We start from the raw sequence: 19,281 nt of genomic DNA on the forward strand, positions 1-19,281 counted from the left end.
AAATGTGTGATCCCATCAAAAGTAAAATGCCAAAATTAACAATTGTTATCAAAAGGAATCAAATTCTGTTATGGATGGAAGGTGGGCAAGTGATTTTGAGGGAGGATACAGAGGAAAATCAGTTTAGTAGGTGGGACCCACAAAAAAGAATAGGAAAATTAAGGACGGACAAAATATAGGGGGCGTAAGGGGATTTACAACTACAACTATCTGATTCTCTTTCCACCTTTTCTTTCTTCTTTGATTTCTTTCCTTTTGGCTTTCGCGTTCTTTGCTTTTTGTTTTTCTTTATTTTAAAAATAAAAATAAAAATATTACTCCTACTTGATTAATATAGAAAGATTAAAATACTAACTACTCAAAATTCTTTTATGAAAAATACTTAACTTCAAAAAAAAAAGAGTAGACTCGTTAAAATATATTTTTTGAAACTTTTTCTTTCTTTTGAAAATGGGAACACAATTAAAATATAAAATTGTGGTTATTTTTTGTTTTTTTCTATTTATCTAGTGAGGTCTATTAAAAAGTAAAAATAAAATCTAAAATATTAATTAAACCTAAAAGCTATTTGAATACTAAAGCTGGTAAAAAAAATCATGTATAGTCAAAAGTTAGATGTTCACACTCATTACCATTGATTTGGCCACCGAATTTTTACACTTTTAATATACTTACTTCAAGTCTTGCGAGATCATAGAGCATTTTCCAACAGATTAATCTTTTAGAGCAGAATCCAGGTAGTTTATTTTAAATTAACAAGCCAAGTGGCATTATAAAAACTATTAGTCATGCACCCAATTCATAAAGCATGACGATTTCATATTTCTCAATAACTTCTGAGTTTTGAAAGTATAATTAATCATCTCCAAATTTTATTACAATTTGTGTTGAGCAAGGACGAAGATTTCATATTTCTTGTCAAAATTGATAAAAAAATCTGAGGAGATCGAGTTACAAGATGTTTAATTCTAGAGAAGTTACACTAAGTTTATAAATTTGATGCAATCTAAATTAAAGATGAAGAGATAAACAAGGAGATAATCAAGATGACCAGAAAAGTTGAAGAAGATAATGACAATACAATATAATTATCATTGGAATTGGTGGAAAGGAACACAACAAGAATACCATATATAAGGAAATATTAGGTGAGATACACTTGTAATAAAGTTTAAGTAAAAACAATTATGGCAAATTTGGCACAGAAAGAAGAACCTGCATATTATTGCAAGTTGGTTTCGACTAAGGATGAGATTTCATATTTCTTATTAAAATTGATAAAAATTTGAGGAGATCAAGTTACAAGATATTTAATTGCAGAGAAACTACAAGAAATTGGAAAAACTGGTGCATTTGAGTTGAAGATGAAGAGATAAACACAGAGATAATAATATGGAAGACCAGAAAATACAAAGAAGATGATGACGACCCAATATAATTACGTAAAAAGTCCAAATATGTCTTTCTACTATATGAAATTGAGCACATTTGTCATTTGTTAATACTTTAGCTCAAATATGCCCTTACCGTTACATAGTTGGTCCATATATACCCTTAAACTTACGCAGTTGGCCCATATATGCCATTTCCGAAACGGAATCCACCAAAACTAATTAGCTCTTTCGTTAATTGTATTAAAGTGTATTACAAACACTATTTCCTTTTTATTAGTATTTTTTTCTTTACCTATCTCTTTTCTTTCTTCTTTCTTCTTTTTTCTTTTCTTCTCTTTTTTTTTTCTTTTTCTTTTTCCCTTATCCGATTTCCTCCATTACTGATATCTTCTCCATTTTTGTCACCAATTTCACTTGACAAAACTCATAAATTTCAATTACTAAGAAAATTCACGCATAAGAATATTTTAATAGATCATATATTTGTCAATTTTTAAATTTTTACTGAACATATATTTAGTTCTAAAAAATTTAACAAAGTAAGATTGAAATAATATTTATGTAACAAAAAATCCGAAAAATCCAACAAAATTGAACAATCTAAACCGATATAATTGGTATCAAAACCGAACCAACCCGTTCCATGTATACCCCTAATTTACATAGTTAATAAAAAAAATAGAAAATGTCCAGCTGAAAAAGATGAAAAAAGACTAGCAACTCAAATTTATAACACTACAACTTGAACTCTAAGCTTTTAATCATTCAATTATCTTTCTAAAAATAATTTAAATATTTTGGTCTTTTGAGTATTGTTCAAGGTTGAGATATTTTTGTTATTTTAAAGTTTAAACCATAATTTTTGGAACAGTTTAATTTCGTTTATTTAGAGGGCTAGTGAAATTGTAACTTGATTACCTTATAGGAAAATTTTCTTAGTAATTGGAATTCATGAGTTTTGTCAAGTGAAATTGGTGACGAAAATGGGGAAGACATCAGTAATGGAGGAAACGGATTAGGGAGAAAGAAAAAGGAAAAAAAAAGAGAAGAAAAGAAAAAAGAAGAAAGAAAAGGGAAAGGTAAAGAAAAACGTACTAATAAAAAGGAAATAGTGTTTGTAATACACTTTAATACAATTAAAGAAAGAGCTAATAAGTTTGGGTGAATTCCGTTTCGAAAAGGACATATGTGGGCCAACTGTGTAACTCTAAAGGCATATATGGACCAACTATGTGACGGTAAGATCATATTTGAGCTAAAGTATTAACGAAGGGCAAGTGTGCTCAATTTCGTATAGTACAAGGGCATATTTGGACATTTGCCCATATAATTATCATTGGGATGGTGAAAAGAAATGCACAATAAAAATATCTTGTATAAGGAAGTATTAGGTTAGATGCACTTAATTACATAATTGCCATAAAATTAAAACAAATAAAAGAATCACATACATCTAATTAAACATTAATTGTTTATCTTCGTAAAATACTTATAATTTTTTTCCCATGTATAATATTTTACTCAAATCATTATTCTAATAATATTGATATTATTGTAAATTATACTCCGTCTTATATGACGTGGCATATACGTGCAACGCACGTTCCGAAAAACTAGTTGAATAAAAAATGTCCTAAATAGTGAGTTCAAATAATTATTCTAGCTAATTTAGAACTGAGGGTAATTGTAGTTGCTTTGAAATACTTATCTTAGTGGGCGTTTGGACATAAGAATTGTAAAATTTCAAAAAAGGTGAAATATTTTTAAAGTGAAAATGGTATTTGAAAATTAAGTTGAATTTCGGTATCAAGCACCCAAGACATGTAGCTTTTGCCCGATATATCCAGGGCTACAAACTCAAGTTTAGAAAGATTTGACATTATTTAGAAAAAGAAAGTTCGTACCTCTGATACTTTCAAAGTATTTTCTCGAGATGGCAGAGTCTCGTGCTGATAACGTGTTATAAAATAAAGACTGTAAAGTAAAGACAAGTATAGAGAGAAACTGATATATTATTCAAACTTCAAACTTATGTACATAATGAACTGAATTCTCCTCTATTTATAGAAGAAAGGAAGCTGCTGTGTAAGCTGCTACTGCAAGCTGCTGTGTAAGTTGCTACTGCAAGCTGCTGTGTAAGCTGCTGCTCTAAACTGTTGTGCCAGATATAGATAATCTTCTATCATGAGTAATATTTATCCATAGCGGAGTACCGAAAGGATAAGCTTCTTTAGGAGGCTTATTTCCAATAGAGTACTAAATAGATAAACATATTTATGGCGGAGTCTCATATGGATAAACTTCTTCAGGAAGCTTATTTACAACGGAGTACTAAATGAACATCCATAATATAATATATTCATAACACTCCCCCTTGGATGTTCATTAAAAGATAATGTGCCTCCTTAAAACCTTACTAGAAAAAACCCCGTGGGAAAAAATCCTAGTGAAGGAAAAAGAGTACACATATTTAGTAATACGCATTGCTAATTGCCTCATTAAAAACCTTATAAGGAAAACCCTGTGGGAAAAAACCTTAATAAGGAAAAAGAGTACATCGCGTATTTTACTCCCCCTGATGAAAACCTTGTTTCAAATATTTAAGTCTCCGCATTCCAATCTTGTATACCATCTTCTCAAAAGTTGAAGTTGGTAAAGATTTGGTGAATAAATCTGTCGGATTGTCACTTGAACGGATTTGTTGCACATCAATGTCACCATTTTTCTGAAGATCGTGTGTGTAGAATAATTTTGATGAAATGTACTTCGTTCTATCTCCTTTTATAAATCCTCCCTTCAATTGGGCTATGCATGCAGCATTGTCTTCGTATAAAATTGTGGGTCTTTTCTCACATTCCAAACCACATTTTTCTCGAATAAAATGAATTATTGATCTCAACCATACGCATTCCCTACTTGCTTCATGAATAGCTATTATTTCAGCATGATTTGAAGAAGTAGCAACAATAGATTGTTTTGTGGAGCGTCATGATATGATAGTACCTCCACATGTAAACACGTATCCGGTTTGAGATCTAGCTTTATGGGGATCAGATAAATAACCTGCATCTACATAACCAACAAGATCTGCACTATCTTTGTTAGCATAAAACAAACCCATATCAAGAGTTCCCTTTAAATATCGCAATATATGCTTAATCCCGTTCCAATGTCTCCGTGTAGGAGAAGAGCTATATCTTGCTAGTAAATTAACAGAAAATGCTATGTCAGGCCTTGTAGCATTAGCAAGATACATAAGTGCACCAATTGCACTGAGATAGGGTGTTTCAGGACTCAGGAGTTCCTCATCCTCTCCTGGAGGTCGGAACGGGTCCTTATTCACTTCAAGTGATCGAACAATCATTGGTGTACTCAATGGGTGTGCTTTGTCCATGTAAAAGCATTTTAAGACCCTTTCTGTATAGGCAGATTGATGGATAAAGATCTCGTCTGCTAAATGTTCAATTTGCAGACCAAGACAAAGTTTTGTCTTCCCAAGATCTTTCATCTCAAATTCTTTCTTAAGATATTCAATTGACTTTTGGAGCTCTTCTGAAGTTCCAACAAGATTTATGTCATCAACATAAACAGCAAGTATAACAAATTCTGAAGCCATTTTCTTTATAAAAATACATGGACAAATAACATCATTTATGTAACCCTCTTTCAGCAAATATTTACTGAGGCGATTATACCACACGCGCCCAGATTGCTTTAAACCATACAAAGATCTTTGTAATCTGATTGAGTACATTTCCCGAGATTTTGAATATGCTTCAGGCATTTTAAATCCTTCAGGGATTTTCATGTAAATTTCATTATCAAGTGACCCGTACAGATAAGCTGTAACCACATCCATTAGATGTATTTCAAGCCTTTCACGTAAGGCTAAACTGATGAGATATCGAAATGTTATGGCATCCATAACGGGTGAATATGTTTCTTCATAATCGACTCCAGGTCGTTGTGAGAATCCTTGTGCGACAAGGCGAGCCTTGTATCTTTCAACTTCATTTTGCTCATTCCTTTTTCGCACAAAAACCCATTTATGACCAATTGGTTTTATACCATGAGGTGTTTGGACTACTGGTCCAAAGACCTCTCTTTAGCAAGTGCGTTCAATTCTGATTGAATTGCCCCTTGCCATTTTGGCCAATCAGATCTTTGTTGACATTCATCGACAGATCGGGGTTCAAAATCCTCACTATCTTGCATAATGTTAAGTGCAACATTATATGCAAAAATATTATCCACCACTATTTCAGATCGATTTAAATTAATTCCCATCACCAGTAGAACTTATTAAAAGTTCTTCGCTCACTTGAGTCTCGGGTTTATTGATTTCTTCAGGAATCTCATAACTAATCAGATCTTGGGTCTCTTCAGGAGATCCCTTCATAATATCATTTTGATCATTTGTCGATTTTCTTTTTCTAGGATTTCGATCCTTAGAACCCATAGGCCTACCACGCTTCAGGCGTGCTTTAGGTTCACTAGCTCTCATGCTAATAGATGGTCCTGCTGGGACATCAATTCGAATAGGCACATTCTCTGCAGGGATATGTGACTTAGTTATCCTTTTCAAATCAGTAAATGCGTCTGGCATTTGATTTGCTATATTCTGTAAATGGATGATCTTCTGGACCTCCTGATTACATATAGGGGTACGTGGATCAAAGTGAGATAATGATGAAACTTTTTACATAATTTCTCTTTTGATTTCCTTTTTCTCTCCCCCTAATTGTGGGAAATTTGTTTCATCAAATCGACAATCTGCAAATCGAGCAGTAAATAAATCTCCCGTCAATGGTTCAAGATAGCGAATAATAGAGGGTGATTCAAACCCAATATATATTCCTAACCTTCTTTGGGGGCCCATCTTACTGCGCTGCGGTGGTGCTACTGGCACATATACAGCACATCCAAAAATTCGTAGATGGGCAATATTTGATTCATGACCAAAAACTAATTGTGACGGAGAATATTTATTATAATGTGTTGGTCTGAGACGGATAAGTGATGCTGCGTGTAATATAGCATGGCCCCAAACAGTAGTGGGCAATTTTGTTTTCATAAGTAGTGGTCTTGCTATCAATTGCAATCGTTTAATAAATGACTCTGCAAGGCCATTTTGAGTATGAACATAAGCTACCAGATGTTCAACTTTTATCCCAACTGATAGACAATAATCATCAAAAGTTTGAGATGAGAATTCTCCAGCATTATCAAGGCGAATAGCCTTTATAGGATAATCTCGGAATTGTGCCCTTAATCGAATTATTTGGGCTAATAACTTTGCAAACGCCAGGTTGCGAGATGATAATAGGCACACATGAAATCATCTTGAAGATGCATCTATTCGGACCATAAAATATCTAAATAACCCACTTGGTGGGTGAATAGGTCCACATATATCCCCATATATACGTTCTAAGAAGGTAGGGGACTCAATGCCAACCTTCATTGGTGATGGTCTAGTGATCATTTTGCCTTGATAACAAGCATCACGAGAAAATTCATTATTTGTAAGAATCTTCAGGTTCTTTAATGGATGCCCACTCGAATTTTCAGTAATTCGTCTCATCATTATTGATCCAGGATGGCCCAAACGGCCATGCCAAAGCACAAAAGTATTTGAATCAGTAAACTTCTGGTTTACGATAGAGTGTGTTTCAACTGTACTAATCTTTGAATAATATCCAGAAGATAAAGTTGGTAACTTTTCTACAATGCATTTCTGGCCAGAAATATTCTTTGTAATACAAAGATATTCCACATTCATTTCATCTATTGTTTCAACATGATACCCATTTCGGCGGATATCTATAAAACTCAACAAGTTTCTTCGGGACTTAGAGGAGTACAATGCATTATCGATAATAAGTTTTGTTCCCTTAGACAGAAATACAATAGCTCTTCCGGAGCCTTCAATCAAACTTATATTATCAGAAATTGTAGAAACATTTGCTTTTTCCTTATGCAAATAAGAAAAGTATTTCTGATCTTTGAATATGGCATGAGTTTTTCCACTATCAACTACACAAATATCTTCATGATTGGTCTTTGATCCAAACATAATTTGAGGATTATCCATATTCTTCAAAATGACATAAACAAAATAAATATGATAGTAAACGTTATAACTTTTATTTATGTACAACAATTACATAACTATACTATCTACTACAAATAACAGAAATAAAAATATTTACATCTATATAGATTCACTACTGATCACATGACTTGTTTCTCCTTCTGGGAGTGCAAAGTAATCAACTACATCCAAATGCATGAAGTTTAAATTATCTTCAGAAATAAAATTTGCTTCAGCATTTTTCTCTGTCTTCTTCAGGGAAGCTTGATATAGCTCAACCAGGTGCTTTGGCGTACGACATGTACGTGACCAGTGCCCTTTTCCTCCACATCTATAGCATGCATTTTCTGGCTTTGCTGTTTGCACCGCTTCATGCTTTTGTTCCTTCCTTTTCCACTGCTGGTGGTGAGGAGGGTTCTTTGGTGCATTATTATTACCACGATTAGATTTTCCTCCCCGACCACGGCCATGACCACGACTGGGACCACGTCCTCTTCCACGTTTAGCTTGGTAGAAGTTTGTCTCATTCACTTCAGGGAATGGACAAGAACCAGTAGGTCGGCTTTCATGGTTTTTCATTAATAGCCCATTATGTTGCTCGGCTACAAGAAGATGTGAGATAAGTTCAGAATACTTTTTAAATCCCATCTCTCGATATTACTACTGCAGGAGCATATTCGAGGCATGAAAAGTGGTGAAAGTTTTTTCCAACATATCATGATTAGTAATATTATCACCACATAGTTTCAATTGGGAAATAATTCTGAACATAGCAGAATTATACTCACTGATAGATTTAAAATCTTGTAGCCTTAGATGAGTCCAATCATAACGTGCCTGTGGAAGAACGACCATCTTCAGGTGGTCATATCTATCTTTCAAATTATTCCACAGTATGACTGGATCTTTAACAGTAAGATATTCCATTTTCAGGCCCTCATCAAGGTGATGGCGTAGGAATATCATTGCTTTGGCACGGTCTTGGTTTGATGCCTGATTTTTATCTTTGATGGTGTCTGCCAGACCCATCGCATCAAGATGAATTTCGGCATCAAGCACCCAAGACATGTAGCTTTTGCCCGATATATCCAGGGCTACAAACTCAAGTTTAGAAAGATTTGACATTATTTAGAAAAAGAAAGTTCGTACCTCTGATACTTTCAAAGTATTTGCTCGAGATGGCAGAGTCTCGTGCTGATAACGTGTTATAAAATAAAGACTGTAAAGTAAAGACAAGTATAGAGAGAAACTGATATATTATTCAAACTTATATCAAACTTATGTATAAAATAAAAACTTATGTACATAATGAACTGAATTCTCCTCTATTTATAGAAGAAAGGAAGCTGCTGTGTAAGCTGCTACTGCAAGCTGCTGTGTAAGCTGTTTGTAAGCTGCTGCTCTAAACTGTTGTGCCAGATATAGATAATCTTCTATCATGGGTAATATTTATCCATAGCGGAGTACCGAAAGGATAAGCTTCTTTAGGAGGCTTATTTCTAATAGAGTACTAAATAGATAAACATATTTATGGCGGAATCTCATATGGATAAACTTTTTCAGGAAGCTTATTTACAATGGAGTACTAAATGAACGTCCATAATATAATATATTCGTAACAGTTTGTTTGATATTTTGGACTTGTACTATGTAGTTTATTCCAATTCCCAACTAATATAAGGAGCCAGGATTGAGAACAAATACAATCAGTCTCCTTATACATTACATAACAATAACCACTCAAAGTCTCTCCCCTCTCTGCTCAAAAAAGCGATGGCAGACACGCTCGCTGCTCTGAGGTCTTTAATGTCTTCTCACTCTCCTCCTCTCCATGTTTTGATCGTTCCTTCTGAAGATTATCATCAGGTTTCTCCTTCCCTTCCATTTAGCTTTAGGAGTTATTGCTGTATTGAAACACATGATATTCAATCAATCAAACAATTTCAGTTTCAAAGTTTTTGTGTTTTTTCTATTCAAGTGTTCTAGGTCTAATTTCTATACCTTGTTTTGTGATTTGACAGAGCGAATATGTATCTGCACGGGACAAGAGGCGCGATTTTGTCTCTGGATTCACCGGAAGTGCTGGTTTGTCCTCTTTTCTCCGGCTTTTTTTTTATAAATTATAAATAAAAAATGATCGGCCACTTGATTTTGTTAAATTTATATACGATTCTGCTAAATTTTTGTTATCAATTTGCTTAGATATTCTATTCATGATTGTGATGTGATAGCCTTTTCTTAGTGTGTATCCGGATCGTATAAGATGGACAGAACTTACTAGAAATATTGTGTTTACTGCGATAGGACTAGCACTCATAACAATGAATGAAGCACTTTTGTGGACGGATGGACGCTACTTCTTGCAGGCAGCTCAGCAGCTTAGTGAGCAGTGGAAGCTCATGCGTATGGGAGAAGACCCTGCAGTTGATATTTGGATGGCAGATGTGAGTACTCCTTCATGGTGTCTTGCAACTGTTTGCATTTTGTGAAGGCCGTAGAGCTAGCACATAATTAGCCTATTTTAGAGTTGGTGAGAAAGATACTAACTCCTAAGTTTTAGCGGAAATTGAACCAAGGTTTAGTGCATAAAAGTACAGTTGCCTTGTTGGTCTTGTCGTTGTTAAATGAAATTACGAAAGGATAAAGCAAATTCTAAATACTTAATACATCTTTATCAAATAAAATAAGAAAAAAGAAACAAAATATCTAGTATATCCTTGATCATATTAGAGGAATGCGAAATAAAATAAGCCTTAACTACTGGAAGCTCTCTCTCACCCCATTAGCGATCAGGAAAAATTGTAACGTTTCAAGAACTTTTGTTCCCCTGTCCAGATTTTCCCTTCAATTATGCTGTCTCCCCTGAAATAATGGAAGTGTGCTTTGATTCTTCTGCTGAAATTTCTGGTTAGATGAGTAGCAATTTTTTGATACTCAATTTGAGTTAACATATGTGATTATGTGCTATATGCTAGAATCTACCAAAGGATGCAGCTGTTGGTGTTGATCCATGGTGTATATCAGTAGATACTGCACAGAAGTGGGAGCGTGCTTTTGCTAAGAAACAACAAAAGTTGGTTCAAACACCTAAAAACTTGGTGGACGAAGTTTGGAAAAATCAGCCACCTGCCGAAACAAATCCTGTGGTCGTGCATCCATTAGAATTTGCTGGTCGCTCTGTTGCAGATAAGTTGAAAAAATTGAGAGAAAAGCTTGTAAAGGAAAAATCTCGTGCTATGATAATAACGACACTTGATGAAGTAAATCTGTAACCCCTGAATCCAAGTTTATTCATCTTACTGTTTTGGTGAATTTGGTCTTATATACTCTTTATTACTTCAATATATGATTTCATTTTGCAGGTTGCCTGGTTGTATAATGTCCGCGGCACAGATGTATCATATAGCCCGGTTGTTCATGCATTCGCTATTGTGACATTAGACTCGGCCTTCTTCTATGTGGATAAAAGAAAGTTGTCATCTGAGGTGCATCTGCACTGCATAACCATTTGATTTAGGTTCAATACTATTCTCCTTATTTCCTTCTCTTAAGTAAGCATGTTAATGTCCCAGGCAAACTCTTACATGAAGGAAAATGGAATTTTTGTACGGGATTACGGTGAAGTTAGCTCAGATGCAGTCTTGCTTGCGTCTGATCAACTCACTGCTTCCTCATCTGACAAAACTCCAACCGGATTTTCAAGGAACACAGAGAGTAATGATGGCAAGGCTACAGGAAATGGTGCCATTCCAGCTGCAGAGTTTGTGAATGACCTCATTTGGGTTGACCCTTGTGCATGCTGCTTTGCTTTGTACTCAAAACTGAATGCTGATAAAGTCCTCCTTAAGCAGTCACCTTTGGCCCTTGAGAAAGCCCTAAAGGTGATGCATACTATCTAGGAATATTCTTACCCCCAAAAAAGTTGTCTGAGTTTTTGATGATTGTAAGTCTGATAGGTGTTTTCACAGACTTTGTTGAGTGCTTGTTGGGTCAAGTGGATCAGTACTCCACTGAGAAGAAAATTAAGAAATAGGGAGAGGGAAAGGGAGTCTCTTGACCGATGCATGGGCAACCAAATATAAGTTTAGTGCATATCAGCTAAAAGTAGGTAGGCGAAGATTAAGTTAAAGGCGGCCAAATAATGGGTTATTTTACATTTCCAAAAATTGCATCTTGTACACTCAATATGCCACAGCATTTTGTACTGAAGCTGAGTTAAGGACACTTGATGGTAGTTGAGCACATCATAGACCTTTATGATTTCCTGGATTGGCATTCTATTTCCAGTTATAATTTGACTGAAAACATCGCGTTAAGATCACCATATAGTTGAGTCACTTTAGAAGTTTTCCTATTTTTTGAAGTACAATATTATCATCTTGATTCTTTTCTCTTTTCTCTTGCATCTCCGATAACAGATGCAGACAAATGAGTAAAAGATCACCATTTTGGGGAAAATTTATTTGTGCCATGTGAGTAATTACACGTAATATTCCTTTTCAAATGTATTTAAGCACTTCCCTTTGAATTTATGACTGACCAAAGCTTAGTTCAATAGGGGTCCTATTTTTCTTGTTGTAATCAGATTTATTGGTGTCAAAGATTTTCATATGAGCTTAGTGCGCTGGTAAGGATTACTAAACCAATTCCATTATGATTTTTAAGATTACAAAATCAAATCACTTATGGTTTTGTAGTTACAGTGTTCTCCTTTGCTTGCTATTTGTTGGGAGTAATTATGTTATTTTCCTTCATTTCTGTTTGTTTTAAGGCCCTACTCCTCACCCCCTAATTTCTCAGTCTTCTTTTGGCTCTATGTCAATTTGGATCTGTCCTATAGTGCGGAGGAACAGACCACCAATATCATTGGGTAGTGTCTCTTAGAAGTTGCCAGATTTACTAGGATTTTGGAAATGCATTGTGTGTTTTGTTATTTAGTTCTTTCTCTAAATCTTATTGTTGATTCTAAATGACTGGATTATATTTCTAGAATCCTGTTGAGATGGAAGGATTGAAGAAGGCCCACATTCGGGATGGGGCAGCTGTCGTGCAGTATCTCGCCTGGCTGGATAAGCAGGTAAGTGATAGCTTCTTAGAACCTTTCGTGTTTTCTTCGTCGTGTGCTGCATTGACAATTTACTGAAAAGCTTCTCTGAGGTAAAATAACAGTTTGGTTAAATACTGCCTATTGCACTTGCCATCGTCCCCCAAATTTTATGAGATTATGTTACTCCTACATGTGTATAGGTTGTCATTCTTATCATCATCAATCTCCATATTGTGGCAGAGACGCCGTCTGTCTCCAGTTGGATAAGATATTAGATCTACCTACAGTGGTGGACCTAGGATTTAGGCGAGTGGGTTTGGCGGCCCAAGACAAACAACTAGGGTCTTCCTTTAGTGGGAGTTGAGATGACGTCACTGAGGAACAGCACCAAACTTCATCGCGTTGACCCTGCCTTCTTTTTCTTTATCTGGTGTCATTTTGCCCCAACGGTTTTAGGAAAATCTTTCTGTACTACTGTTTGGGGAAAAAGGAAAAAAAATAGGCAGCATATTCTACTCCGAATAATTTATTAAATTACAATTTTTATGCTATTTCAATTTCGGCCTTTTACTCAAAGCTTCACTTCTTAATGTTTATATTTTCTTTTCATCATTGTAAATTCATAAAATGACAATTTAACAAGAACAACACAGAAATCAAGATTACAAATTATAAACAATAACACATAATGCAAGATTAGAAAATAACAAATAAACAACAAAATAAGAAAATAACATAATAAATTAACCACTAAAAAGTTCTAAAAATTAATATGAACCAACCAAAAGAGCAATAGAGCAGCTGGGCATTAGAGCAAGCAATGGATGGCAGAAAGAGGCTTAGCCATGTTGGTGTACATACATATGAAGTGGCTTGCAAGGAATTATTAATTTTAGATATTTGTGTGTCAAGAAAATATGTAGAAATCTCTAGTGCTAAGATAACCTCAAATTATTGAGTACAATAACAACAAACCCAGTATATTCCTACACGTGGGGTCTGGGGAGGGTAGTGTGTACGCAAACCTTATTCCTACCTAGTGAAGGTAGAGAGGCTGTTTCCTATAAATCCTCTGCTCAGAAAAGGTGAGAAGAAGAAAGAAGTAGAAAAAGAAAAAGAAAAGTATCAAACAGTAACAACAAGGAAATACGATAACTGAAGCGAACTAAACAACATGACGTAATATAGATCTAAGAATATAAATGTACATGAGTGCTACTAGTAATTCTGGTAAGAAAAAGGAAAATTTTCAACTACCTACCACCTTTCTATCCTAATTCTCGACCTCTACACCCTCCTATTAAGGGTCATATCCTCAGTAAGCTGAAGCAACACCATGTCCTGCCTAATCACCTCTCCCCAGTACTTTTTTGGCCTACCTTGACCTCTTCTCAAATCCGCCATGACCAACCTCTCATACCTCCTAATAGCAGCATCAGTGCTTCTCCTCTTAACGTGCTCGAACCATCTCAGTTTCGACTCCTGCATCTTGTTCTCCAGGAGGCTACTCCCACTTTGTCCTGAATAACTTTATTACTAATCTTATCTCTCCTGATATACCCACTCATCCATCTCAACATCCTCATTTTTGCTACTTTCATTTTCTGAACATGGGGGTTCTTGACTGGCCAACACGAAGTCCAATGCAACATAGTTGGTCTAACCACTACTCTGTAGAATTTACCTTTTAAGTCTTGGTGGCACATTCTTATCACGTAGAACACCAGACACGAGCCTCCATTTCGTCCATTTTGTTCCAATACGATGGGTAACATCCTTGTCAATCTCCCCGTTACCTTGAGTATTGGGATGAAATAGGTCCAAATGGAGTGAAATGGATATTGAGAATTTATATAGCTGATCTCAACTTTGGGATTGAGGCATGGTAGTAGTTCTTATTATACTAAACAATTTTGTATAATTAGTGAACATAGCATATTTGATACAAATGCCGAGCAGCACCAAACCCTCGTAGATGCGAAGGTTGATTCTTTGGATGAAAGCGCCGACACAAAGACGAAGCACTGAGCTAAATGACCAGAATATAAAGAGGTCACAGGCTCAGCTATGAACCTATAACCTTTACTTAAACGATGGCGTTCTTTGCCAATGCATTTGGTTCGGCCTTTCAGTGTATCGTACTTTTATAATCTTATATAATATATAGATATAGTAAATATTTAAGCCCCCTTGCTACAATGTGGGCCCACTTGTCTGCATAGTATGCCTCTTTGCAAATTGGGAACTTTGCAATTTGATTTAGGACTTCATAATTTTTTGGTTGCATATAAAGCCTTGTCAAAAGTCTGGGACTTAGGTATCAATACTTGTCATATAAGCTTTAGCATCGTAGATGAGGACATGAGGTTCCATTAGAAGACTGATATAGCCAACTTTTTATTTACTACAGATGCAGGAAATTTATGGGGCGTCTGGTTACTTTGCAGAGGCTGAGAGTTTGAGCAAGAACAAATTAAAGTAAGTTTGACTTTCCTTTATTAATTCAAGGTTTGGCTGGTTTGTCTATGTTTAGGTTCGAATGATTGTATTTTAGTTGGCATTGTAGTGCTTGCTGACCTAGATATTCCAATAATTGATTTTGAGGTTAGTTTCTGTAGGAGATTAAGCCTCTCTTTCATCAATATATACTTTTAACTTATTTAACGGAGAAATGTTCTGGTAGAGTTGGCTTCTTGTGGCGCTTCTAAATATAGATGATATGTTGGAGATAAAGCGTTTCTTTATTATTTTTATAAATTTTCAAGATGTTTTCTGAGAATGAATTTATTTGGGCTAGCCACCTTACTTCTTGGATATATAGATGGTTCAAGAAAGTGATTTTTTTGGTTCAAGGAAGTGGTAGTTTTCTCTACCTTTTTTCCATCTTTGAAAAGCTTCTGACATGCATTCAGTTTATCGGTTAATAAAAGTAGAAGCTTTGACATGATTTAGTGAAGGGCGATGTTGGTTCTGCAATTTGCAGCTCATTTCCAATATGTCAAATGATTCCATAAGGATCTTCTTATGAATCAAATTGGGTTGTTTTACTCTTTCCCTGTGTAGCTCCTGCTTTACCATTGTTTTCTGATGTCAGGGATACCAAAAGACTTACAGAAGTTTCTGCAAGCGATAAGCTAGAGGAGTTCCGGGCATCTAAAGAGGTATTGGCTCTATGCATGTGTGAAATCTGATATAAAGCTAGTCATCTTGCCATTTGCTAATGAATCTTGCATTTGATGTTTTCACCATTTAGGTCCTTGAGCTGAGGCTCTTGGTTTGTAGCAACGTGCTTGTTTCTGTTTTACCATATTCTCATTGTATTCTGAGCTGGACGATATGCTAACTTTAACTCAAACTCTATTCACGGGGGCAGTAGCCTGTTTTCTCTATCTTTAGAATGTAGAGGGGCAAAAATTAGTATTGTCTATAGGCTGTGTTGTGGTGAGGATAAAGAACATAGAACAAACTTAAGAGGGTGCCTGAAAATAAGAAACAAAACCTGTGAAAAAATTAAAGTTTTTGCGCAATGACGGTATTGTTAAAGTGCTAATAGCATGTAATAACTGAGCCTTAATATATGATGGGGTAGCAAATGTCCGATTGCTTGATGAGAATGTTTTGTGGGTCTGATCTAGTTTGGGTCTGATCTAGTTTGAAACTAAGGAATTTTTAAAGTTGGTGGATTTTCAGTATTATTTCTCTTTTTACTAAACATTCTGAGAAATTTGTCCTTGTATATCTGCAGCATTTTAGAGGGCTGAGTTTTCCAACTATTTCATCTGTTGGTTCAAATGCAGCCATTATCCATTATTCACCCGAGGCAGAAACATGTGCTGAACTTGATCCAGATAAAATTTACCTATGTGATTCAGGAGCACAGGTTTGTGAAATACTGTTTGGTTTGGGTGATGATACAGATATTTTGAGAATTGTATTTATTACCACCTCCTAGTGCTAACTTGTGATCCTTTAAAATTGATGGTGTTGGTGTTGTTGCTGCTGAAGTATCTGGATGGAACAACTGATATTACACGGACTGTTCATTTTGGAAAACCTACTCCACATGAGAAAGCATGTTATACTGCGGTATGCAAACCTTGTTAATTTATAGCTGTGATCCAAAACATGTTGAGTTGTGAGTCATTGTGACCATGCATAAGGGAAGTCAAATTTCAAAATTCAAGTATATTTGTCTACTTGAATACTATAGTGGACACCACCTTAAGGATTTCGGGGAGGCCCTTGCTATGATTGATAAACCATTGGAATCACTATCATCCTTGGAATTGCTAGAGCTTTTCTTGCTGTGCTTGCACCAAGTAACTAATCATTAAATTTATTTTAATCATTTATATATGTTCCTTTTTCCAGTAGTCCTTTTGAGTGAATTAACATTATTACATCTGCTTTCAGTCTCGAAATTTTTCTCAATGATTAGTAAGGCCCATGTTGATTCAAAACTGTGGTCTTATTAAGGAAGAATAAACGATATTCATTTTTAGAAGACAAAGGGAGAGAGCCTAGTGGTAACTGGTAAGGGCCCTTCAGAACGATGAGGTTGTGGGTTTGAGGCAGTAAAGTGGGAAAAACCGCTGCTGAACTGCTGGGTTAGGGATTTACCATTCCACCCAAAAGAAACAGAGCAATATTCATTTTCTGAAAGACCAGTTGAAGCTTTTTTAGAGGCTTTTTTTCATTCGTTTTTTTTTTGGGTGTTACCCGGCCTATAGATGCTTGCAACAATGTGAACAAATCTATTTTATATCTGGGTTATGTCTCCCTCTCTCTCTTTCTCTTTATATGATTTTCCGTACTACATTATGTTTGTATCTAATGGATTGAGTTCTTCAGAATTTGTGACTTTGTGGATGAGAAATTTCTCTTCCTTTGCTTTGTCATATATTGCTCTAACACTGAAAGTTCCTTGAATTATGTAGGTTCTCAAAGGACATATTTCATTGGGTAATGCACGGTTTCCCAATGGAACAAATGGTACGAGTCTATAGGATTATTTCTTAGTCTACACATGTTTGTGGGGGTTGGATGTAGAAATATGCACATCTGCAGACCATATTGGAATTACTCTTTCTAGTATAATGCTGTTTAACTGTTATGGTACTCAAGGTAATTGCAGAACACATGGGGCCACTTTTCTTACTTATGCCTGACTGTTCTTTATAGGGTATGCTCTTGACATTCTTGCTCGAACTCCTTTATGGAAGTATGGGCTTGATTATAGGCATGGTACTGGTCATGGGATTGGGTCTTACTTAAATGTCCATGAAGGTAACACGTGCTTTAATTTCCAGAGGATGTACTGTGTTAGTGTAAAGTAACAAGTTTTACTCACTTCCTTCTACTTTTATCAGGACCTCATCAAATTAGTTTCAGACCATCAGCTCAAAATGTGCCACTGCAAGTTTCAATGACTGTTACAGATGGTCAGTCTGATTTCCTTTAGACCTGACAAAACTGAAAATAAAGTTGTGCTTTATATATTTTCTGATTGCTTTATATTTCTGCTGATTCTATCGCATAAACAAATGGAACTTCACTCCACTATTTAATAAGCTTCTCTGGAATTATATTTAATGCAATGATGTAGCTGCTAGATGTCCCCTGTCATAATCAATTCCAAGCTTCTTTTCTTACTGGAAATTATTGTAATGGAGGAGATGGATGTTATCGGTAATTCTATCATGCTGTTTGAGCAAGACTGCAAAAAGCGAGGCGAATGAATAGGCTTTTGTATGTGCAGAATTGCATTCAATGGTTATCCAGCAAATTGCTTATTATTTTTTGGGAGCTGAAATTAGCACCAACCATTTGTGAATTTTTCCTTGGAACTATTTGTGTTTTGATATCCATGCAAAATATGTTATTTTGCCAAGTTCATAGATAACCTAATTGTCTTCTCCTTTTTAACTCTTAGTCATGATTTTCTGGCTTCAACATTTGAAACTCTAACGGTGGGATAGTATTTTCCAGAACCTGGTTATTACGAGGATGGAAATTTTGGTATTAGATTGGAGAATGTGCTTATTGTCAAGGAGGGAATTACTAAGTTCAACTTTGGCGACAAGGGTTACTTGGCATTTGAGCATATAACTTGGGTAAGTGTATCAGCATTATATTGTTGTATATGTCTATGTAGACTTACCCACGAAACACCTACCGGAACATATGCATAAGTATTTTTTGCATGTGGGTATACCTTGCTATTCCGTACTTTGATGGTCCAAGAAGAGAAGATAGTTATTTTTTGTTCTCCGCTAGTTGTCTTTCATGCAGAAAATGCTACATGATAACTCTGCTGTTGCGTAAATAATTTGAAATGTTTGTGTGATGATGGTACTAATTTGCTCTCTTTCCTCGGGTCTAGGCACCATATCAGAAGAAATTGATTGATGTGAGCCTTCTGGCGCCCGAAGAAATCCAATGGTTGAATGACTACCACTCTAAATGCTCGGATATCCTTGCTCCTTACTTGAATCAACCTGAAGTGGAATGGCTGAAGAAGGCTACTGAACCAGTTCCAGCTTGAGACGTTCCTCGCTCTCAAGTTTAGTCTACAGTGTTCTATCTGTTCCATGTATAATGCTCTTAACTCAATAAGGTTTATTAATTTCAGTCCACAGCACTCATGCATCAGAAGTCTACACGCTTATTAAACGTCTTTATTACTGCATAAAAAAAGTTTAGTTTATTATGGGCTTTATTTGGTTTTGCCCAATGCTTTTTGCTTC

The 19,281-nt window shown here is 35.5% G+C and overlaps 1 protein-coding gene across 1 annotated transcript; it reads left to right on the plus strand.

Annotated features, from left to right (window-relative positions):
- Positions 1–9,185: 9,185 nt before the first annotated feature.
- On the plus strand, positions 9,186–19,268 carry LOC107765714 (aminopeptidase P1). Its single transcript, XM_016584387.2, has 16 exons — positions 9,186–9,354; positions 9,510–9,573; positions 9,793–9,932; positions 10,464–10,748; positions 10,851–10,973; positions 11,061–11,369; positions 12,479–12,565; positions 14,946–15,013; positions 15,630–15,696; positions 16,281–16,415; positions 16,541–16,621; positions 17,473–17,527; positions 17,717–17,821; positions 17,905–17,976; positions 18,524–18,648; positions 18,918–19,268. Exons 1-16 carry the CDS (start codon positions 9,262–9,264, stop codon positions 19,077–19,079), a joined length of 1,971 nt encoding a protein of 656 aa, XP_016439873.2. The 5' UTR covers positions 9,186–9,261; the 3' UTR covers positions 19,080–19,268.
- The last annotated feature ends 13 nt before the right edge of the window (positions 19,269–19,281 follow it).

The sequence above is a fragment of the Nicotiana tabacum genome, chromosome 17 (genome assembly GCF_000715075.1).
Source record: "Nicotiana tabacum cultivar K326 chromosome 17, ASM71507v2, whole genome shotgun sequence".
In the NCBI taxonomy this organism is placed as follows: domain Eukaryota; kingdom Viridiplantae; phylum Streptophyta; class Magnoliopsida; order Solanales; family Solanaceae; genus Nicotiana; species Nicotiana tabacum.

What these genes read in the sequence shown, in the direction of transcription:
- LOC107765714 (XM_016584387.2), top strand. Translation starts at nt 9,262, where the DNA reads ATGGCAGACACGCTCGCTGCTCTGAGGTCTTTAATGTCTTCTCACTCT. An exon ending in TGGATTCACCGGAAGTGCTG is followed by an intron (nt 9,574 to 9,792) that starts GTTTGTCCTCTT and finishes TTACTGCGATAG; the next exon opens with GACTAGCACTCATAACAATG. An exon ending in TATGTGATTCAGGAGCACAG is followed by an intron (nt 16,416 to 16,540) that starts GTTTGTGAAATA and finishes TTGCTGCTGAAG; the next exon opens with TATCTGGATGGAACAACTGA.